The sequence below is a fragment of the Cynocephalus volans genome, chromosome 1 (assembly GCF_027409185.1).
Source record: "Cynocephalus volans isolate mCynVol1 chromosome 1, mCynVol1.pri, whole genome shotgun sequence".
NCBI lineage: Eukaryota > Metazoa > Chordata > Mammalia > Dermoptera > Cynocephalidae > Cynocephalus > Cynocephalus volans.
In genome coordinates this window covers 237,860,061-237,884,448 of record NC_084460.1, presented here as the reverse complement: position 1 = coordinate 237,884,448, position 24,388 = coordinate 237,860,061, and the positions used below count along the sequence as shown (strand labels likewise).

Below are 24,388 nucleotides of genomic sequence, written 5' to 3'. Positions count from 1 at the left end.
CATAAAGATGTCCAACTGCTACACCAGAAAGTTCATTTTCTTGTTCCAACAGCCGGTATCAAATATTTTCATGTATCATTCATTCATCCATTCGCAAGATTTTATTAAGTGCCTGATGAGTGCCTGATATGGCTAGGTGCTAGTAACAGAGTGTTGAAAGATGTTCTAAACCATTCATGGAGCTTACAGTTGAGCCACTTTAAGCTCAAGAGAGGAAGGAAGTCAGGAGAAAACCACCAACAGAGCCCAGTGTGTTTCTCAGGGTGCGCCTGATGGTGTATGACAACAGAACTCGGAACCACCGTAAGCAGTCCAGGAAGCTGGACCACAAGCTCTGCAGCAATGGGACCAGAACAGTGAGGATGTGGTCAACAACTGCCAACATCCTTATTTTTACCCCTACTGCCACCTCAGGACCAACCAGAGAAACCCAAACCAATCACATAGAACACCCCGGCTTCTAGTACCCCTCTTCCAGCTTTCCCATGCCAACCTCCTCTCAGAACATACTTCGGGCTTTTCTTTTTCTCACGTCTAAAGCTTTCCCTCTCCCCTGCCCACAGCTGAGCCTCTGCAAAGGCAAGTGTTGGTGACTGACTCTTGCCGTAGCAATCTCTGAACAAATAGCATCTGTTTGTTCTCCTTTGCGTGGTTTTAGTTTAATTCCACATATCAGACCATCTTAATTGAATTATGTGGGATGCTGGTTATGCAGCACTACACAATCACCACCACCACCACCCAGACTTCTCTGGGGTGTAGACCTAGGAATCTGCATTCTAATCAAGGGCAGCAGGCAGGATTCTGTGTGTTGGACCCAAAATGGAAGAAAAATGACAGGTTTACCATCCCTACATCTGGTAAAAATAGTTTAGTAGAGAAGGAAATCATATGAGATTTAGTTTCAGGCCTAAGTTTATCTAACATACAGCCTTAGCAAGTTACTAAACTCCTCCGATCCTTAGTTCTCTGATCTGTAAAACACAGATAGCAATTCTTTCTCAACCTAACATAAAAATAAAATTATTGGAAAGATAAAATAAAACTACAAATGTGAAAGCACTTATGACATGATATATAAATGTTAGCTATTTTAATGAAAGGCTATGTACACTTTATTCTCATCACAACCCCAAACTGGAAATTAGTATCTTATTAACATTTATTCAAAAAATTATGAACTTGTAGTTAATTGTCATTATAGATAGTTTGTCCTTTATAACTGATAGAGATGCTACTATCGGTGTTGCCGTTCAGAGACAAAATTGTGACTGATTGAAGATGGGCCATACTTTCCATTTTTGTCACTGAATTGTAGAAATGGCTCTTTGTGGCTATAGTTGCTGTTTGTCACATTCAACGCATAGAAAATATAGGCTCCACCTAACATAGAGTAGGGGTTTCTAGAATCATAATTACATGCAATAAATGATTCTTTAATTCACTGTATTGACATTTGTGCAGAATTATTTCAGATCGGAGCATGGATCAATCAAAACTTTTGCTCCCATTGTCTGATGTTCTCCGGTTATAAATTATTGCTTAAAAGTATGTATCAGTGTATTTTAGGCTTCTTCATCTTGCCAAGAGAAGAGCAGGCTCTGAAGGGTATTGCCAGGACTAGTTCCTCTTTACCACATGCTTAATTCAAAAGACCATTGCAATTGCTGATAGATTCGATACATTCAGAAACATGTAATTAGCATTCATAAGTTAAGTAAATTAATGACACTGCTCAAGAAAATAGATGTGCCATCTGTGATTCCAAGTCTTAAAGAAATAGAGAACCACCATGGAAATGAAATGACTCTTGGCAGATATTGAGCTTGGCATGGAGTTAGATGCCTTGCTGACATCACACTTCACCTTTCGAAGGACTCCTGGTTTCTAAAAATAATGATTTTATTTATTAGTTTTACCTTATTAGTACATCTGTTCCCTATGCACAGCCATGCCATTAAATGTTTGATACATTAATTGTGATATCATTATCAACGTGTGTAAATGGTAGGCATAGACAGAAAATTTTGTATACTTCATTTCATACTGGATTAGATAGGTTGCTGCTAAGTTAAAAAAAAAAAAAAGCAGGTATAATTTGTAAGGCCATCACATACTGCTGTGTAAGTTGTACACGGCACAATTCCAGCTCATGCCACTCAAATAGAGTACAATGTGAGCACTGCCCTCAGGAGGTGTTCAGTACACAACCAGCACAGGTATATGTGGCTGCCCCGGAGCTGACATGTCTTGGTAAAGCCTTTTTTGGTATGCTTCCTGTAAAATAAGAAAGTGAACATACTAATGACTGGGAAACAAGTAATTTTGCAAATCAGAGGTTTCCAATTCCTTGTTTTCAACAAAAATGAAAGAAGGTTTTGACAAATAACTTGGAAAGAACTCATGAATGAGTGGGGTTGCTATAATAAAATTTCTCCCATTCGTATCTATTTGGGCATATGAACATGTTCTCTCAGGAACTAACTCTATCTACCGAAATGATGAAAAGGAATGCTACTGATCCTAATGGATGTCTCATTCCAGCAGTAAGTAATACTCAAACAAGGATATATGCTGTAAATGAAAAGAAAATAGATGCCTTCATCAGATTGAAATAATTTTTGATGATTTTTTACTTTTAATTTAAACATTTTTATATTGTTTGATAAATTATAACAATAATTGTAATGTTAACCAGGTCAGAATTTTTAAAAATACTTAATCAAGGACATAAAGTAGTTGAAATTTTAATTTATATACATTTTTGTTACAGAGAAGGTTAAGAGATAATTAATAAAATTTTTTCAAGTATAAAAATATGCAGAAAATTCTTTCTTTGAAATAGTTAAAATATGCATGAATTTTAGTTACCATGGCTTAGTTAAAAGACACCAGTCTCCTAAGAACAGGATTCAAATTTCTATTACTATGCTATACTAACTGTGAGTAACTAACTGCATAAAACACAAACTTTGCTGCTAGCTCTTCGGTCCACGAATTACTACATAAATAACAGCTGCACATCATGATCAGTGACCAGTCATGTGTCTTCATTCAAAGTCTATTGGTGATTGGTCTCTGTGCATCTGTTACTCAATTCATATACAGACAGCAAACCTTGTAGTTGCATTGACTCCTTGTCTGCCAGTAATAAATCCACGTGATGTTTTACAAAAATAAATCATTGAAAGAGGGTATTGGCCAACAAAATGAAAGTGTAGCAAAGAAATGAAAAGTGACAATGCTGCAAATAAAATGTGAATTGAACATATGAAATTATAGAGGAATAGCTAACTGTAATGTTGACACCTCCACCGTTGGAGAGATTCCAGATATGCAACCAGGGGAACTTAGTGCAGGTGAACTTCGTGACATAAGTAAGGAAAGTAGATGAAGGTGTCCCAGAGGAAGTGGTGCTTCACATCAAAGAACTCTTGGAGGTATTTCATGATATTGAAATTGCAAAGGATAACATGTTGGAAGCTGATCCACACTTAGAAAGAATTATGATAATTCACCAAGGTATAGAAAGATGGTCACTTCATAGCGTAAGTTATATGACAAGATGGCAAGAACTTTTCTAACTACTCTTGATAAGTTTTTTACAAGGAAATGACACACTTTAATTCTCAATGTTCCTAATGTTTTAATTGCAGTGTGCTAACTAAAAATTAGTCTTACTCTGTTTTTCATTTTCGTATATATTTATAACAAACAGGAAATTAGTCTTAAACCTGACAAAAAAACAGGATGATCATAATTTTTCCCACTGCTTATTAAGATCACGTTGCACATTTTCAACTTGCTTTGTTATTTTTACGGTCTTGTGCTACTGTGCAAAGTGATGATTGCCTGTATTTTCAGTAGGACAACCTTCTCTGAGAGAAGTGGAATGAAAATGTGAGCTAAAAAAGAAAAAAGAATGAGACAAAAATCTCCAACTTTTAGTGAACAACTTGTTTATGGATTTTTAAATGAACGATAGTGGGTTTCAAATTACTATACTTAGATTTTACTAATAGATTTAAAAGAGTTATTTAATAGTTTATTTTTTAAATGTAATTAATTCCATGCAATTGTTTGTTTAAAAATGCTTAAAATGGCATATACTTAGATTTTACTAATAGATTTAAAAGTTATTTAATAGTTTATTTTTTAAATGTAATTAATTCCATGCAATTGTTTGTTTAAAAATGCTTAAAATGACAGTCCTTATGTTTTACCACAATAAAAAAAAGGAAGAAAAAAAAAAAAAGAAGCTCCTGTTGATAATCAAATCTCTCAGTGTGTTTACTTTTGAAAAAAAAAATTTTCTATAGTGGCTGACAGGTACAGGAATCCAAATCCTTGATCTTGGTACTTTTGAAAATATTTAAATGTTTGCTGATGCATTAAAGAAATGTTAGCTAAATATTTTTTGAAAGACTATTAAAAAGTCATTATTTGTAATATATTAAAATTTATCACCTTGGTAAATATTTAAACTTATGATGAAAATTTCAATATCAATCTGAGAATTTTAAAGTAAGGACATAGTTTTTCAAAATTATTACATTTGAAAGTCCACTGATCTAGTCCCAAAACAGGAACTAGTCTATTACTATTTGGATGGAGCATGACATAAAAGATAGCAGTTCATTTGAGAATATTATGTGTATTGGTCCATTTCTGAAGCTTATAATGTAAATACCTGAAACTGGGTAATCTGTAAAGAAACAAAATTTATTGCTTACAGTTTCAGAGTCTGGGAAGTCCAAAGTCTAGGGAACACATCTGGTGAGGGTTTTCTTTGGTGGTGGCTTTACAGCAAGGCAGGGATCTCACATGGCAGAAGATGGTGGAGCAGAGAGAGAGAGACTCTCACGTGTTCTCCTTTTAAAATCCTCAGAACCACACCCATGACCACCATTATTAACCCTTTCATTAGGACCTGGTCATCAGAATCTGAATACCTCTTTAAGGCCCCACCTTTCAATAGTATAGGAGAATTTCTCACCCTCAACATTTACAATGGGGTTTAAGCTTCAATGACTTTGGGGGACCATTCAATCCACTGCAATACATTTTTGTGTACTACAGTTAAAGCTAAATTCCAGATAAAATTAATATAGGATGGAAGGATAATAAGCTAGGGCATTTTCAATTACAAGCAACAGAAATCAAATTCTTCCAAGTAGAAAAAGAATAAAAGTAAGATCATTGGCTCAAATAAACCAAGACAGACTGATACTCTTAAATAAGTCAGAGATTAAACTCCTCAAAGACTTCCTAATTCAGTCAAAGCCAAAGTACTAACAATGGCCTCCAGATCCTCACAGGCAGACCTGCTTTTGCCCTCATTAGAAACACCACTGCCTTAGGGACTTACAACGAGCTATTCCTTTTGCCTGGACTGATCTTTGCCCAGGGGCTGCCACATGACTGGCTTGCTCACCTCCATTAGGTTTTTGCTCAAATGCCAACCTCACAGTGAGGCCTTCTCTTACCAATCTATTTTAAACTATTTCCCTATCACCACTTGTTATTTCCTATTTCTCTTCCCTGCTTTATTTGAATCCGTGGTACTTACTACTATCTACAATATTATGTATTTTGATTATTTATTGGTTTATTAAGTGATTTCTCCCAGTAGAATGCAAGATCTCGGAAAGCATTAAGCCCCAGTTTATTGCTGTATTTCTAGAGTAATGTCAGCCACATATCAGGTGCTCAATAAATATTAGTTGTACAAATGAAAACATGAACCGATTAAGGGTAGGACTCAGAATTTTCCTTAAAAACTTGCTTAAGGGCACATAGTTTTAAAATAAAATTACATAAATGACTTAATCCACAGACACTGCTCTCCTGCAGCATACGGCCTAAACATTTTGTGCTGATTTTCATTCTCAAGTTCAAAGCATCTGGTTTATCTATCCCTTTGTTTTCACTGGGGAGTGTGCTTACACAAACCTAGATCATGTAGCCTGCTACACATGTAGGCTGTATGGTATAGCAATTATAATCTTACAGGACCACTGCTGTACATGCAGTCCAACATGACTGAATGTCTTGGCCTGTTTTGTGTTGCTATAACAAAATAACTGACACTGGGTAATTAATAAAGAATAGAAATTTATTTCATCACAGCAAGTCCAAGATCAGGGTGCCAATTGTCTGTTGAGGGCTGCTCTCTGTTTCTAAGATGACATCTTGTTGCTGCATACTCTGGAGAGGATGAATGCTATGTCCTCACATGGCAGAAGGGCAAGCTAGACGAGGGTTGCATGAAGCTTCTATTATATAAGGGCCTTAATCCCATTCAACAGTGGAGTAGCCCTCATGACCTAATCACCTCTCCAAGGCTCCAACTCTTAATACGATCACATTGGCCATTAAGTTTCAACACCTGAGCTTTGGAGAGGACACATTCAAACCATACCAGTATGTAACAAAATCCACAGTACGACTGTAGTGTGGCGGAAAAAATGTGACTGAGCAAGATTTCCATTTTGCACTGATAAAATTCTATTTGGCAACCACTATTTGGTTTAATTGTAAATTTTTTGATGGTTGTTTAGATACATGACTAAAAATTTATTATTTAAATACAAAACAGAAACTAACTTTTTTTTTTTTTTGGCAGCTGGCTGATACAGAGATCGAACCCTGGACCTTGGTGTTATCAGCACCACACTCTAAACAACTGAGTGACCCAGCCAGCCCTGAAATGAATTTTTTGCTGATATCTTCCATAAACAATAGGAATTTCCAAGAATTTCTGTGTTAGGAAACATCCATGTTAGTACTTTGTTTCTGTATGAACCATCACACAGATATCAGTTTGTGTAACACAAACAAGTAGGATAGATTTAGCTTTTGGCCCAGAATATATTATTCTATAATCCCATATAGAGCACATCTAAAAATCTGTCTACATCAGAACTACCACATTGTCCACCTAAAAAAGAAATCCAATAGGGTGCACAAAATGATAGGGTATTGGTAAAAGGGTTTGTTCAGTTCATTATTGTTTACCCATATGTCCCGTACAACAGGTCTCATCTGAAGATGTGCTGTGGGGTTATTCGATCATTAAAGGACTCTTCTTCCCATCTTCTGAAAAAAAAGTGTATGTGTGTGTATATATATACACACATACTTATATATATGTATGTATACATATATATACAGTGTCAAAGGTGAGAAAGCCTGCATTGTCACTTTTTATACCAAGTCCCACTCTAGCAGTTTATTTCTGTGTCTAGTAATTCCTCTTTGGTAATCAAATGCACAGGAGCTGGGGTCGGGTATTTTGCAGGTAAGCTTGAACATCATCACATTTGGCTGCTTATTTAGAGGAGCCAGGTGGACTCACTTTTAGGGGTTGAATTGACTTTTAGATTATTTCTGTGGCACTTGGCTTTACCTATAGGCCAGTCAAGATGTTTTCTGACTCATATTACCTTTACTAGAAATGGTGCTAGTTTCCGCAAGATAGGCAATCAGGTGTCTGAGTATTTGAAGTATTTGTACTTCCAATGCTGAACTTGAAACCAAGTAGGTACCCCCTCCTTGATAAAACTCCTCCACAATTTAGATGAAATCAATCTGTGGCCTTGGTCTCCCAATTTAAACTGATTTAAAACCTGCGAATTGGGCTTTCCAACTAACAACTAGGGAGCTGAGTTTTATGACTAGTAAGGAAGGGAATACAAAGAAACAGTTGAGCACATGGGATATAGCCTAAGCACTAAGGAAGGAGCCACTAGACTCTAAGGATCAAAGACACTATCTTGACAGGGAATGAAACCCAAGTTTTCCCACCAGATGAAAATGCTGACCAGATGTGGACTACAAGGACACCAGACCGATTGGAGCCAGAGACTGATGGACAGGTTCCCAGAGCTCTTTCTTTGTCTTCTGAGATTCAACCAATCAGAAATACCCACAGGCTACTCACCCAGCCCCAACAGCAACCTACAAGTTTTTCCTTTAAAAATTCTTGCTTGTAAACTTTCAATGAGTTTGAGGTTTTTCTGCCCCTGCCAATTACTTGATCCTGTACTGAATGTCTAATTTCCCTCACTGCAACCCAGTGTCAGTGTGTTGGCTTAGCTGCACTCCAGTGAGCTAACCCAAATTTGGTTCAGTAACAAACTTAGGCATGAATGCCCTGTGAGTATTTCTGGAAAATGAGTATAGCACCTCACCACAACAATTCTGTGAATTGCTGCTACTTAGGGCTGCGCGAGAGAGGTTATTACAAAATTTTTGTAACAAAGCACATTTCATTGGAATGTACCATGCTACAGAAAGTGTGGTCCAAGGACCAGCAGCATCAATATTACCTGTGAATGTGTTAGAAAGGCAGAATCTCAAGTTCTACCACTGGCTTAAAAGTTAAAATTGGCATTTTAACATGATCTCCAGAGAAATACTGTTCTAATACATTGAGGGGGAAAAGAAAGACAGACGAAAGACATGCTATAAGCATGGTATAAGCAAAATGAAATGGATAATCAGACTGCATCCTTGAATATATTTCTGTGTCCAGTTCATGAACAATCTTGCAAGCCAGAGAGGACTTGTGAGTAGGTCAGAGGAGTTATGAAAATAAAAATAGATTTCTGGGCCGGCCTGTGGAGCACTCGGGAGGGTGTGGCTCTTGGGAGCACAGCGGCGCTCCCACCGCGGGTTCGGATCCTATATAGGGATGGCCGGTGTGCTCACTGGCTGAGCGTGGTGCGGATGACACCAAGCCAAGGGTTGCGATCCCCTTACCGGTAACAAAAAAGACGAAAAAAAAAAGAATTACAGAACTTTAGAAGTGGAAGGTATTTAGGGATAAAAATCAACCAATCTAGTCATTTTACAGAAAATAAAATGATTTCAGAGAAGTGAAACCATTTACCAAAGTCACACAGCTATTTATCAGTTAGAGCTGGGACTGGAATTCAGGTCTCCTGACTCAGCATCAGCTAGTTTCAAAGTATCCTTTCATTACTTTGTTCTATGACCCCACTGAGTTTTTTTTTCTTATGTTAAAAATTGGAACATTTCTATTTTGTAAGATTTTTTAAAAGATAAAATGAATTTATACACTCGGTTTATGTAGAAATGCTTATACCTTCTTAATATAGTGATTATGTCCCACCTCAGTGCCATCCTTTTATTGTACACCGTGAGTTCTTTGAAGGGCGGGGGTCCTTCCTTCCTTCCTCCCTCCCTCCCTCCCTCCCTCCTCTCTCTCTCTCCTTACAATCTTTCATAATTTTAACTCTTCATTCCATTTAAAGAGCAAAAAATATGTGAATATTTAAAATTTTATTCTTAACGAATATTTATTAATACAGGGAAATACTCCTGCTATAATTTTAAGTGACAAAAGTAGTATAACAACTATAAGAATAATCCACCTGCATCAGACAAAGAGTGCAGACACACATACATATATACATATACGCTTGGAAAATATTCTGAAAAAATTGGATTGCCCTGGATGGTGGCATTATGGGCAATTAGCTTGTAAATGTCACCCAACAGTGAAGAAGCAGTGGGGCCTTTGGACAAATATATAGCCCTTGGCTAAGCTTTTATCAGGTTGTTGCTGGAGGTGTGGGAACATAGCCAGCTTTATGGGTTTGTGACCTGCACAGTCACACAGAGCCCCATGTTCAGAAGAACCACATTCTTTTTTCAAAATTTACTTTTTAATTATACGTATTTGTGGGGTACAGTGTGTGTTGTTTCAATACATGTATATATTGTACAATGATTCACTTAGGGTAAATAGCCTATCCATCACCTAAACACTTTTGTTTTAGAAATATTCAATATTAATATTATTAGCTCTGGTCAGCCTAGAACACCAGAACTTATTTGTCCTATCTATCTGTAATTTTGTAGCTGTTAATCCACCTCTTTCCCTCCCACGCCCCTTCCCAATCTCCTCTGGTAACCATTATTCTACTCTCTACTTCTATGAGAACTTTTATTTGTTTGTTTGTTTGTTTGCTTTTTAGATTCCACATAGGAGTGAGACCATGTGGTATTTATTTGTCTTTCTGTGCCTGGCTTACTTCACTTAATATAATGGTCTCTAGTTCTATCCATGTTGCTGCAAATGACAGGATATTTTTTTTTATGGCTGAATAGTATCCCATTGTGTGCATATATACTGAAGATTTTTTTATCCATTCATTTGTTGATGGACATTTAGGGCAATTCCATCTCTGGGCTATTGTGAATAGTGCTGCAGTGAACATGGGAGTGCAGGTGTCTCTGTGATATACTGATTTCATCTCTTTTGGATATATACCCAGTAGTGACATTGCTGGGTCACAAAGTAGTTCTGTTTTTAGCTTTTTGAGGGACCTCCATACTGTTTTACATAATGGCTGTATTAATTTACAATCCCACCAACAATGTATGAGTCCCCTTTCCTCTGCATCCTTGCCAGCATTTGTTATTTTCTGTCTTTTTGGTAATAGCCATTCTAACTAGAGTGAGATGATATCTCGTTGTGGTTTTAATTTGCATTTCCCTGACGACTAGAGACATTGAGCACTTTTTCACATAACAGTTGGCCATTTGTATGTCTTCTTTTGAGAAATGTCTATTAAGGTCCTTTGCCCATTTTTTAATTGGGTTATTTGGTTTTTTGCTGTTGAGTTCCTGAAATATTCTGTATATTTGCCCCTTGTAAGATGTACAGTTTGCAAATACTTTCTCCCATTCTGTAGATTGTCTTCTCATCTTGTTATTTCCTTTTCTGTGCAACTTTCAAGTTTGTTGATTTTTGCTTTTGTTGCCTGTGCCTTTGTAGTCTTGTTCAAAAAAGCATTGCCAAGTCCAATTTATGCATTTCCCCTGTGTTTTCTTCTAGTAGTTTCATAGAGTCAGGTCTTAAAGTCTTTAATTCATTTTGAGTTGATTTTTGTGTATGGTGAGAGGGGTTTAGTTTCAATCTTCTGTATGTGGATATCCAGTTTTCCCAGCACCATTTATTAGAGAGACAGTCCTTTCCCCAATGTATATTCTTGGCACCTTTGTCAAAAATCAGTTGGCTGTAAATGCATGGATTTATTTCTGGGCTCTTAGTAGCATGATGTTTTGGTTACTACAGCTTTATAGTACATATATATATATGTATATATGGGATTTTGGGGGTTTTTTGGCAGCTGGCTGGTCTAGGGATAGAACCCTGAACCTTGATGTTATCAACACCATGCTCTAACTAACTGAGCTAACCAGCCAGCCCACTTTATAGTATATTTTGAAGTCAGGTAGCGTGATGCTTCCAGCTTTGCCTTTTTTGTTCAAGATTGCATTGGGTATATGGTGAGAAGGACTCTAGTCTTGGTTTAATACATTGCTGTCCCTGTCTTAAAATTGTTAATAACTTTTTTAACAAAGGGTGCTACATTTTCTTTTCTGTTCTTTTCAGTGGCTGGCTGGTACAGGGATCTGAGCCCTTGACCTTGTTGGGTGCTGCATTTTCATTGTGCTCTGGGCCTCGTAGATTATGTAGTCAATCCACAGTTCAGCTCCGGCCCATTCACTGGTAGATGGTGGTGGAGTGTGTTTTACTTCTTTGACTTTGTTTTTCTTTTTAAAAAAGCATTTTGTTATTAGAAAATAGATGAGCAGAAAAATTAGATCACCCTTAAAATTCAAGGGCAGAGACATTTAACTAGCATGTTTTCACACATCATATTGATATTTGCTATTTAGTCAGAAGAATAAAAAATAATTCAGTACTTTATAGTATGAATTGTGAAACATGTAAGTACAAAAAAAAAAAGGTGTTTATGTGAAAATCAGGTTATCTATTCCTTGAGATGGGAATAGCTATTGTGTTAGTTTTTTCTTTTTTTTGGTCAGTATGGGGATCCAAACCCTTGACTCCTTGGTGTTATCAACACCTCACTCTACCAACTGAGCTAACCAGCCAGCCTTGTATTAGTTTTCTATTGCTGTATAACAAATAACTACAAACTTGGCAGCTTAAAACAATACAAAATTATTGTCTCACAGTTTCTGTAGGTTATAAGTCTGGGCATGGAGTGACTGGGTTCTCTGTTCAGGATCTCACCAGGCTGAAATCAAGGTGTCAGCCTAGGCTGTGTGTTTTATCTGGGGCTCAGACAAAAGGTCACATGGAAGAGGTGGAACTGGCAAAATTCATTTCTGTGCATCTAGTTGAAGGACTGAGGTTCCTGTTTCTTTGCTGGCTATCAGCCAGGGGCTGCTCTCAGCTCCTAGAAGTTTGCCCACATTCCTTACTATTTAGTACCTCCCTCCATTTTCACCAGTTAATAGCATGTTGTGCTTCAAATCTCTGACTTCCTCTTCTGCAGCCTTCCAGGAAGACTCTCTTTTAAGGGGCTTGTATGATTACATCAGGCCCACTTGAATAATCTCCCTATTTTTAGGTCAACTGTGCCATAAAACAACCTAATCACGGTAGTAAACACATCAAACTCATAGTACCAGGCGTTATGCAGGGTGTGTACACCAGAGGGTGGGAAATCCTGGCACCATTTTAGTATTCTGCCCTACCCACAACTATGCTAGAGAGACTCCTGTGATGAGCGGGAGGTTCCTCTACTTCTCTACCCAACCCTATCATGACTTTAATAGTCTTTTCAATTCACATTTAGCTCTAACATCTTTATTTCATAAGTGCACATTTAAGCATAATAAAAACTGGTCATGACAAATTTATTTAACTTTGGGGGAACCATCAGGATTGTTTTGTTTGCAAAGGAAAAGATTTAAAGAAAAAAAATCTTGCATTTTAAAAAGCCTAGTTAATGTATACCAATAAATTTGTTTCATTAAATTTAATACAATCTAATGAGATAATAAGCCACATATTCAATTTAGGCATGTCTATATTTCAAAATGAAGATTAAGACCAGATTATCTAGAAATAATTAAGCATAAAATTTAGAAAAGATTCATACAATATAATGCAAACAATATTTGTCACAAATACAGTAATATTAGTATCTTCCGTACATGAATTACTCAAATAGGTAAGCAGAACACAAGACTCTATTGATAAATGAGCAAAGACATGTCCAGACATTTAAAGTAACAAATAGAAACAATTCACTTAATAAAGTTGGACCTCAATGAACTAACACGTATTCAGTGTACAGTATGTGTGCAGGTACTGGCATATGGCAAGTGTGGGGCTGCTATTCAGCCAAAGGCAGAGTTTTGGATGTTTGTGGCCAGCATCCATTCTTACTGGTTGGTACTTCTTATCTGATTGGTTGCTGCCGGTGGTGGTTGTTAAATATTTTGATTATGACTGGATGTGTGCCAAATGCTTTATTTATTTATTTTTTGGTGGCTGGCCAGTACAGGAATCTGAACCTGTGACCTTGGTATTATAAGGTTGCACTGTAACCACCTGAGCTAAATGGCCAGCCCAATGCTTTATTACTTTCTAGTAGGCTGAATAATGGCCATCCAAAGATATCAGGTCCTAATCCCTGAAACTTGTAAATGTTACCATGTAAGGAAAATGAGTCTTTGCAGATGTAATTAAGGATCTTAAAATGGGGACATTATCCTGGATTATCAGGGTGGGCCCTAAATGCAATCTCAAGTGTCCTTATAAGAAAGGGGCAGAGGGAGATTTAATACAGATAAGAGAAAGCAATGTGACTATGAAGGCAGACAGTGGCGTGATGAACAAAAGGCTGTCAGCCACCAGAAGCTGGAAGAGGTAAGGAATGTATTCTCCTCTAGAGACTGCAGAGGAGGGTGGCCCTGCTGACACCTTGATTTCAGCCCAGTGGAACTGTTACGGATTTGTGGTCTACAGAACTGTGAGAGAATAAATGTCTTTGTTAAGCCATCCAGTTTGTGGTAATTTGTTATAGCACCCACAGTAAACTAATATAACGCTTAATTCAGTAAATCTTCACAACAGTCTTAGAAGTAGGAACTTTTATTATCTCCCCTTAACAGAAAAGGGAACTGGGGTATTAAGAGGCCAGTAATTTACTCAATCCAGGGCTAGAATTCAAATTCATTTCTTTCTAATCTAGAGTAGAGCTCTTAACCACTACATTGCTTTAGAAAACAAAAAAGAATACTGGAATTTCTGTTTCTGGAGGAACTGGAACTGCACTAACACTCCCACTGTAAACAAGAAAACTGAACAAAATATATGGAAAAACAGTTTTCAGGCAGCGGACAACTGGTAGGGCAGAACTGTAGCCCCTGAGAGAAGGGAAACAAGTGAGGTAAGCCCCATAATTGCTTGTATTTCTGCTTGGAGACACTTTTCAGCCCATGGTGCAAGGAGGGGGATCCCCAAACTGACCATGGTAGTCTCACTCAGTTGAAGAGATGGAAATTAGTTTTGGGAGGCAGAAGTGGCTGGAATTGGCAGGATAGAGTACAGAAAGGAAGGAGCTATACCGGGAAAGATTTACAGAAATCGTCAAGGGACAATGTCCCCTTGAGTCTGTGGTTGAATACTAGGCCATACATGGTAGGGTGAAACTCCGCTAAGACTGGGCAATGACTCTCCTAGAGCTCACACAGAGCTGGAAGATATCTGAGTTCCAATTAGCTCCAGAGAAGCACTGGTTTAATACACTGGAAAACAAAGAAGAAAAGGGGAAGGACAATGATTATGTTTAAAAGGCAAAAGAAAAAAAGGATGGATGGATGTGACAAAACAAGTAAAATGTTAATGGTAGAATCTAGATGGGGGTATATAGGTGATCACTGTAAAATCAAAGGGTTAATAAGGGAATATGAAAAACTTTATGTCCATAAATTTCACAATTTAAACAAAGTCCTCAAGAGACAGTGTGGTGGTTTAAAAGTACATTCACATGTTCTTGACTTCCATTCCCTCAAAGGTGGAGTCCTCCCTTGAAGTGTGGGCTAGACTTAGCGTTCTATCGTAACAAACAAGAACATGACAGAAGAGATGGTGAGTGACTTCTGAGACAGGTCACAAAAATCACCGTAGTTTCCTCTTTGCCCTTTCTCTTGGATTACTCACTTGGCAAGAAAAGTTACCAACTTTTTTAGGACACTCAAGCAGCTCCATGGAGGGGCCCATGTGGTTAGAAATCAAAGCCTCCTGCCAACAATCAGCAATAAATTGAGCTTTCCTGATAACATTCAGTGAGGAATGGAGGCCTCCTGCCAAAAGCCAGTGGGGAACTGAGGCCTGCTGCCAAAAGCCATGAGCAAGCCACCTTGAAAGCAGATCCTCCAGCCCCAGTCAAGCCTTTTTATGACTGCAGCTTCAGCCAACATCTTGACCCACTTTTGATCCTAAGCCAGAACCATCCACTTCTGAATTCCTAACCACAGAAACTGTGAGATAATTAATGTTATTGTTCTAAGCTAACTTTTGAGATAATTTATTAAGCAGGAATAGATAACTAACACAAGCTACCAAAGCTTATTCAACAGTTTACCTGTTCAAGTCTATGGAACATTTAAGAAACAAATAATACCAGCTATTACTTTAATTGTTGCTCCTTTCAATGTATTCTTTTTTTTTAATGGCTGCTTTTTACTTCTTCCATCTTTGGTTATCAGCCGTTTTACAGTGATGTGATTTCATGTGGTTTTCACTTTATTTATCCTACTTGGGATTGACAGGTGTTCTCAAATCTGTAGTTTGATGTCTTTCATCAATATTGTAAAGTTCTCATTCATCTCTTTAACTATGTTTCATTTTCTTTCTCCTCTCCCTGGACACTAATTTCATGTGTTAGATCTTTTTATTGTATCATGTATGCCTTAATTTTACTTCTGTATTTTCATTGTTTTGCCTCCCTCTGCATCATTCTGGATATTTTCTTCTAACTTCTATACATTCACTAATTCTTTCTTCAGCTATACCTGTTCTGCTGTCACGTCCACCCATCAAGATCCTAATTTCACTCAGGGCAACTTTCAGTTCTAGTATTTCAATTTTATTTTTAATATTTTTGTCAGTTTTTTGCCAAAAATCGCAGAAGTTTAATTTGTCCTCAAAACTCCACTATCTGGAGATTCTGCAGGTCTGTTTATGTGGAATCTTCGGCTGGCATTTACTCATTTCTCTTTGTGTGTCAAATTTCTTTTTATTGTGTGCCCTACAATGCAGTGGCAAAACTTATTTATAGATTTATTTTGAGGCCTAGTATATTAGTTTTCTACTACTGAATAACATTATTACCACAAATTTAATGTCCAATGACACATTTATTATCTCACAGGTTCTGTGGGCCAGAAGTCCAAGCACAGCGTAGCTCTCTGCTTCATGGTCTTACAAGGCTACAATCAAGGTGTTAGCCAGAGCTGTGATCTAAGCTAAGGGTCCACTGGGCAGGATCCACTTCCAAAATTACATGGTTGTTGGCAGCATTCAGTTCCTTGCAGGATACTGGAACAAGAGCCTGTTTCTTGCAAACTACTGGCGAGAAGCCACCCTTAGTTGCTTACTATGTGGCTCTCTCCAAACACCAGCTTACAACATGGCAGCTTCCCTCTTAAAAACAGAGTCTCTTAACAAGTATTATATTTGATGTAATCATGTACACATAATCATGTACATCCCATCAACTTCATGGTATTCTATTAATTAGAAGCAAGGTCATAGTTCCCCGATACAAGGAATACCAGGAGTCAGGGATCACAGTGGCCACTTTAGAGCCTATCTGCCAAACCTAGATTGTGAACTTACTCCTGAGAAGCAAATTTAGATTTGTTTTTGCCAGGCACCTGGGAGCTCTAAAAATCTTAGATAACCTCAATCCACCTTCAGAGACTGACAGTATATAAAGCTGAGCTGCCATCCCTTTGAAAGCCTGTGTACTTCTGGATCATTCTTACTTCTAGTGGGCAGCTGTGTGGGATTCTTACTCAAAGAAAGGGAAAGGTTGACCAGTGCAGGCCCCATACTCCATGCATCTTCCCCCTGGTCCCATGAGGTTATCAACACAGACTCTCAGCATCTCAGCCACCACTTACAGAACTGACCAACAATGACAGGAGAAAACAGCTCACCTACCAAAGTATCTGTGCTTTCTTAGGAATTCTTCATTGTTGTCAGCTCTCTGATGTGTTTAAGCAGAAGTTTAAAAAATTTTGTTCAGCTGTAAGCTTTTGTAGATGTTTGCAGCAGATCTAGCCCAAATTACTTGATCTACCATTACTGTAAGTGAAAGTCTTTTTTTTTTACTTACATAATTTATAATTTGTTACTGGCCTCAACATGTAGACAAATGATAATCTGCAAGATTAGATGTGTTTCAACATAATCTAACCTATTAAAGCAATTTCCCTCCATTAAATTATACTGAATATTTCTATTTCTGGAGCTTTCCATAACTTAGAAAAGAAAATTCTACTGTTATTACATTCTGAATCTAAAACATGAACCTAGAAATTAGTGTGGATTTATAAAATTTTCTAGATCAGTTGATATTTTGCTACTATCCCTAAAGAAAAGTCTCTTAAGTGCTGTGTATTTCTACAAATTATATATTGTATCACTCAAGACTGCATTGCCAAATAGAAATAACTGTTTAAACCAGTATACTGTAGTTATTGTCTATGCTATGATATAAATTTAAAATATTTGAAGAAATGTATTTCATGCAAAAAGGAAAGCCTGAAATTGTTGAAAACTTGAGCAATAGATAACTGCATCCCTATCTTTAAAATACACTGATTTGGCATCAGGGAAATGCAAATCAAAACCACTTTAAGATATCTCCTTACCCCAATCAGACTGGCTATTATAAAAAAGACAAAGAATAACAAATGCTGGTGAGGATGTGGAGAGAGAGGAACCCTCCTGCACTGTTGGTGGGACCGTAAATTAGTATAGCCATTATGGAGAACAGTATAGAGATTCCTTAAACAACTACAGATAGAACTTCCATATGATCCAGCAATCCCACTACTGGGGATATATCCAAAGGATTGGAAAACATCAGGTCGAAGGGATACCTGCACTCCCATGTTTATTGCAGCTCTATTTACAATAGCCAAGACATGGAACCAACCTAAATGTCCATTGATGGATGACTGGATAAGGAAATGGTGGTAAATATACACAATGGAATACTACTCAGCCATAAAAAAGAATGAAATCCTACCATTTGCAGCAACGTGGATGAGCCTGGAGAAAATTATTCTAAGTGAAACAACCCAGGTACAAAAAGAGAAGTACCACATGTTTTCACTCATAACTGGGAGATGAATCCATAAACAAACAAATGAACAATAGAGACAGAGAGAAAGAAACAACAATCACAGTAATACGCTGAACTTTTAGAAAACTAGAGGTGGAAAAGGGGAGGGGAGAGGGAGAAGGAGGGAAGCTAATGAGGAACTGGTCAATGGACATAAAGAATGATCATGTACTGTAATGATGAATAAGCTAATTATACTGATCCAACCACCACACATTCTACACAATTATTGAAAATCAACATTGTACCCCACATGTATGTATAATAAAAAAATAAAATAAAATAAAAATAACTCTTTAAAAATAAATAAGTAAAATACACTGATTTGGGAGGACATTTTATCCTTATGTGAATAAAGCATCAGGATTATTTTTAAGATCTGTAATGACTGGATATACTTTTGAAATAAATATCTAAGAGAATAAAATATGACTACTCTCTACAGGAATAAATTAAAAAATATAATCTGCCTATCGACCACCTTTAGTAGAAACCACTATTTACACCTACCTCCAATTCTGTACTATTTTTTTTTTCCAACTTTTCCTTGGCATATGACCACCTAGAATGAAAGCTAAATATTTCATCATTCCTTGCAGTTAGGTGGGGCTAATGCCTAAGTTAAACTGACTAAGTTTTGGCCAATGACTTAAACAGAAGTGTTAGGTACCACTTCTGGGAAATTTCCTTAAACAAGGGGATGTAACCTTCTCACTGCCCTCCTTCTTGCTGTGAGATCTAGAGCTTGAATAGAAATCTTGTATTGAGTTGCAAGCCAAGAGCAGAGAGGTTGGTAGGGGAACACAGCAGTGTTGACATACTTACCTCTGGAATTCTTTTAAGTGAAAGGAAAAAAAACTTTTTTTTTTTTTTAAGCCACTGGTGTTTGGGGTTTTACTTTTATGCTGCTGAACCTAATCTTAACCGATACACATTTCAGTCACTGGCATATTACTCCTTTATTAGAAATTGTAAATGAGAAATTATTTCAACACCTGAAGACCAAACTACAACAGAAGATTCCATAGGTTCAAGATTTTGAAACATTCTGGAGAGAGTTTTCTGTAAAGTATATCCTTTCCGTGGCATGGCAACATCATTCTTCTTTAAAAAGGTTACTGGACAGACATCATTTCCACCATCACCTATATAAACAATTCGTGTATAATTCACTCCCTGTTGTAACTGTTTATCTACAAATTCTACCAAAACTACATTTTTGCAAAGATTCTTTGGGCACCTATTGCAAGAATGAGCGTGATAATTTTCCACAGTCAGGCGACCATTGCTATCAAAAACTGCTGGATTTGTAAACACTTTATCAAACATGTCATGAAAATTGGCAGCTTCTAAAACCCAATCTATGAAGACCGAATTTGAATCTGAAATAATGATGCAGTCAAATTTATCCTTATTCTTTCTTATAAAGTTGAAAAGTTCCATCATCCCTGGAGTGAAAGGCATTGATGTCACTGCTCTTTTCATTTCATCTTCTCTTATACCTTTGTCTCCCAAAAATTTAAAGACTCTGCCCATAAATTCTGTCCAAAATCCTTTTTGATAAGAATCCTGTAATTCAATAGGAAGCTTTTTGTCTGGAGCACATTGTACAATTCTGGTGTCGCTATTGTCATCTATGATTGTATTGTCAAAGTCAAAAACCAGCAAAATTTTCATGGTTCCAGAAATAGACCTGGGTTACCCTGAAAAAGAAGAAATATTATTCCTTAAATATACTGTTTATATATCTAGCTATTATACTTATTTAATAAACATAACTAGTGTTAATCTGCTAAAACAAGGAATGTAAACAAGTGATTAAACATTTTAAGACCACCACTTAAGCACTTTTTCCTAAGAAGCAAAGTTCATATTTGAGTATTTTAAGTGAAAGAAAAGCAAAGTATCTAAAAAAAACTTCGTAATATTAAGGTGTCCCTGTCCCGTGATTCTTACAAGAGTTATAAGATAGAGAAATATGCAGGTTAATCATTCTTATTATCTTTAAATTATCAAAGCCATACTTATTTTATTAGTTTAAAATAGTTACAATAATACTCATATTAAATAACAGGTTGTATATAATATAGATTGTGAGTTCAGAATTCCATTTTTTCTTTTTACTTGTTAAATAAGAGAGGAATACCACATTCTGTCATTAATTAACACCAGAGGTTTAGTGCTGTACTTGAAATAAAAATGTCTCCAAAAAATTAAGGATTGCACAAAGATTTAAAGAATGTGAATCTATTTTGAAAACAATTTATTAAAGTTCCAAAAATAGTTATTAACTATTCTCTGCAAAAGCACATGCAATGTCTATTTGGTATGTGTGCCATGTTTCTATAAAGTAACAATAGCCTATGTGCTTTTCACAGTAATGAAAAATAGAAACCACAGAGACATCCAAGAACTGGGGATTGGTTAAACAAGGTATGTATGTGATATCACATAATGAAATATTTATTCAGCCAGTAAAAGCTAAGGTGTTCAGTTCAAATTAAATAAGCAAGTCACAAAATAGTATGTATGGTATAATCCTATTTTTGCTTTAAAAAATAAATATTTATGTGTACAGTGGTACGGTCATGTGTGGTTCAATTGTAGTTCATACTTTTTCTGCACTGATTTTGTAATAAAAAAAAAATTTCCCCAGAATAATTTAAACTGTTTCAGATCAGAGTGCATATGCTACCTCCTCAAATTCACAACAAAGAAAAAAAGGAGTGGGGGCACAGAAGAACAAATAATTAACTCTGGATCAGCTTGGTTGTGAAGATCCATAGGACAGAGTTGGAACCTGGAGTTTGAAGTCTAATGACATTGACTCTCTGTCAAACTAGCAAAGTACTGAAGTCAAATCTTATGAGATTTGATACTTTTTGTAACCAACTGTTGAAATTCCAGAGAATTTTTGTTAGGAGACAATTCTCCATGGCCCTGTATTGGTTCTGCATGTCTTACAAGGAAGACACTCACTGCCTTTTGCTCCAGACTACTGTCTCAGGACATTTGTATAGTGAACAGCCTTGAAAGTCATTGCGTATTGTTCATTATAATAAAGACTTGGGTTTCCTAAGCTCAAAGTTCCTGTCCTGTAATGCAAGACACTCCACACCCAGGTGGCTTCTGGCTTATTTTGCATTATCTTGTGGGAACCAGGGCTGGGGGTTGCTGAGGCAAAATTGCTGATATTCTGGCTACTACTGTGAGTAATTCATCTCTGACCTAGGAGTCTGTGTCATCTACGAAACTGACAGGCTGTTGTTAGCCTGCAAACGGTAAAATCTCTGACCCTTCCCAGTTCTTGACGCTTTTAAAGCTATGCTTCTAAAAAGCCAACAGTGTCATATATGCACAAACTAATTTGTCTGCAATCATTTTTATCTGTCCTTCTATACTTACCAGCATTATTGCGGTGGAACATCTGATGGAAAACCTTAAGAAAAATAGCACAACTATGTATTAGAACTTTTGTATTGAAAATCTTACGTACTTTCATTCTGAGTGACTCTAATTTGGTGCCTAATGTGTACGTGTCAAAGCCAACTTGCTAGTGATGAAATCACTTGTACATCAATGTGTTAGAAAAGGACCTTTTGAAACCAAGCACGCAACCACTCAACAGATTTTTGTGTCCACAAAGGTCTGAATGGTCCCCAAAACACATTCAATTTACTATAATGTAGTTACTAAGCAATTTAAAATATCTTAAAGGTCCTAACATGGATGTCCTGGGGATAATATCCAAGGATTAACATTTCTATTTTTTAAAAGAACTTTGCCCCATCTATCTTTGACCATACCTCAGAAGCCAAAATATTTAAAAACAGCTTTTACGTCAATCAATCCCTGGGTTTTCATAGTTAAGGGATTCTGCCCTTCACATTCCACCCGCGAGGAGATCTGTGTGCCGCACACCCCAAGCCGAGGCCTCAGGCTCTCACGCACCTGCCGGGTCCACCCCGAAGGTTGGCGTCCGGACCCAGGTGGGGGTCGTAGCCCGTGAGGCGCGCGCCCGATGGGGAAATGAGCAGCAGGCCGGGCAGGGATCTGAGGGCTCCTCACTGTCCCGGGCCCAGCATCGGCCGCCGTCCAGGCGTCCGCGCCGCTCCCAGGGGTTCGGTCCTCCGGCCACGCCCCAGAGTCTGCCCGCGAGGGCCGCCCCACTCACCCGCCCAGCCTCAGCTTCCCGCGCAGGCGCACCCTCCTCTCCAGCCCCACTGCCAAAAACGGCGCGTTTCTGGTTCCCCGGCGACGGCTGGCGTCACTTCCGGTGTCGTTGCTAAGCAACCGCACGGTTTGGGAAACACTAGGCCGGCTAGAGTCAGCCTCACTCGGCGCCAGGGTCGTCTTTCCGCGTCAAATAGTGCCATGGGGACCTCGTCAGGGATGCTGGTGCGATTTAGACGGCGCTGTGGACGGGCGACGGAAAGCACGGGTGAGCTAAACTGGCTCACTCCGACACAGGAGTATTTTCTGGTCCCCTAGCATGGGGTCATAGTCGAGGGTGCCAAGTGAAGGCTTCAGTTGCATTTTGAAATGGGCTCCACCTAGTCGAAAGCATCTCCAGTGGGCATCGTTGGGTTCTGTGGAAGTTAGACCGTTTCGTTGGCAGGTGAATGGGTGGAAGAGGGAAAGGGGAAGTAGGGGTGGATGGGAGAAAATTTACAGAAATAGGGGTGGAGAAAAGATAGGAAATTAGAAACCCCCAGCTGACCTGCTCTTCAGATCCTCAAGTGGCGCAGTTGCAGCTCCAAAAGTCTCATGTTAGCTGAATTCCCGCACGCTTTGTTATTCACTGAGTGAAGGGGAATATTTTTTGGCCATGTCAATGACCTCTTTAGAGTCTTGGCTTTGCTGCAAACCTGCTGAGTGGACTAAAGTCTCTGAAAGAGATCTCTCAATTTCCTCCTCTCTAAAGTGAAGGTAAGGTCTCTCCCTAAGTGAAATGCATAGATAGAGGGTAAGAAATAATACTACATAAGGTATTGTAATTCAGATGACCTGTTATAAAAGTTTGATTATGGAATAGAAATAGACTAGTTGGACTTCTAAAGAACTCTACATCAGTTCCAACTTCTACAGTTTCTTGTCTGCAATTCCCAATTAATGTTGTCATTGGTGACAACTGGAATCTTGGAAACTTGAACTATCTTCAAGTTATTGCCTGAGCTTTTGTAGCAATAGTACCCCCTGTGCCGGATAGGGTGAGAGTCAGCCATTCTCCCACCAGTGGACACTAGAGGGTATTTGTGCTGTGGGAGCCTTATGAAGTAGCAGCAGTGAGTCCTGTCATGTAAAAGGAGAGAGGCAATACCCACGTGACAAGTATTGAAAAAGCACAATTATGCTCACATATTCACTTTCTTGTATATGTAGTACTGCACTAAACGATTTAGATTTGCCTAATAGGTGTTTAATAGTGTTTTGTGGAAACTGGCCAAAAAGTTTCCATCTGAGTTCACTGCTAAATTATAATCTCCATTTGGAGAAGGGTGAAGTAGGAGAGGGGTTCAGATTTGTGGACAATTATCTGTAAAACAAATAGTTATGTAAAGATTTAGTGGGGTGACATCAGCCAGAATGGCAGAAAAAGGATCCCTGAAAATCCTCTCCTCCATAAAATTAACTGGAAATAATTGTCAAAATCAAATTTTTTAGAACTCTGGAAATTAACCAAAGGCTTGCAGCAATCCAGGGATTGTTTATTCAAGAAAAACAGCTGAATCTTGGTAACAAGATTTTTGGCATTTTAACTTGCTCTAGTCCCATACTTTCTCCCAGTATGCTAGGGATTAGATGTGTTCCCTGAAAGTTCATGTATTGGAAATTTGACCCCCATTTTAAGAGTGTTAAGAGAGTGGGAAATCCAACTATGGTGTTTCAAAGGTGATTAGATTATGAGGACTTTGCCCTTTTGAGTGGATTGATCCGTTTATGGAGTAATGGGTGTGGTTCTGATGGCTCTGTAAGGAGAGTGTGTAAGAAAGTTAGTTCACTCTTGCTCAGCCCTTTCTCACTATGTGACACCCTGCTTTGCTATAGAGAGTTTACACCAAGAAGGCCCTCATCAGGTGTGTTTCCTGGATCTTAGACTTCCCAGCCTCCAAATTGTAAGAAATACATTTCATTCTTTATAAATTACCCAGGGTTAGCTCAGTTGGTTACAG

The 24,388-nt window shown here is 37.9% G+C and overlaps 2 protein-coding genes across 2 annotated transcripts in view; one reads left to right on the top strand and one right to left on the bottom strand.

Moving 5' to 3' along the window:
- Positions 1-19,159: 19,159 nt before the first annotated feature.
- Positions 19,160-22,377, bottom strand: PHOSPHO2 (phosphatase, orphan 2). The gene is made up of 3 exons (XM_063115391.1): positions 22,167-22,377; positions 21,621-21,654; positions 19,160-19,918 (listed from the first exon to the last, which is right to left on the bottom strand). The coding sequence occupies exon 3, from the start codon at positions 19,890-19,892 to the stop codon at positions 19,167-19,169; it is 726 nt and encodes a 241-aa protein (XP_062971461.1). The 5' UTR covers positions 19,893-19,918; positions 21,621-21,654; positions 22,167-22,377; the 3' UTR covers positions 19,160-19,166.
- Positions 22,245-24,388, top strand: part of CFAP210 (cilia and flagella associated protein 210) — a 36,246-nt gene continuing 34,102 nt past the window's right edge. The window contains exon 1 of the mRNA XM_063085762.1: positions 22,245-22,656. Coding sequence (XP_062941832.1) covers positions 22,245-22,656 — 412 coding nt within the window. The remainder of the gene's footprint in view (positions 22,657-24,388) is intronic.

Excerpts from the sequence above, each read along its gene's own strand:
- PHOSPHO2 (XM_063115391.1), bottom strand. The coding sequence starts at position 19,892 with ATGAAAATTTTGCTGGTTTTTGACTTTGACAATACAATCATAGATGAC.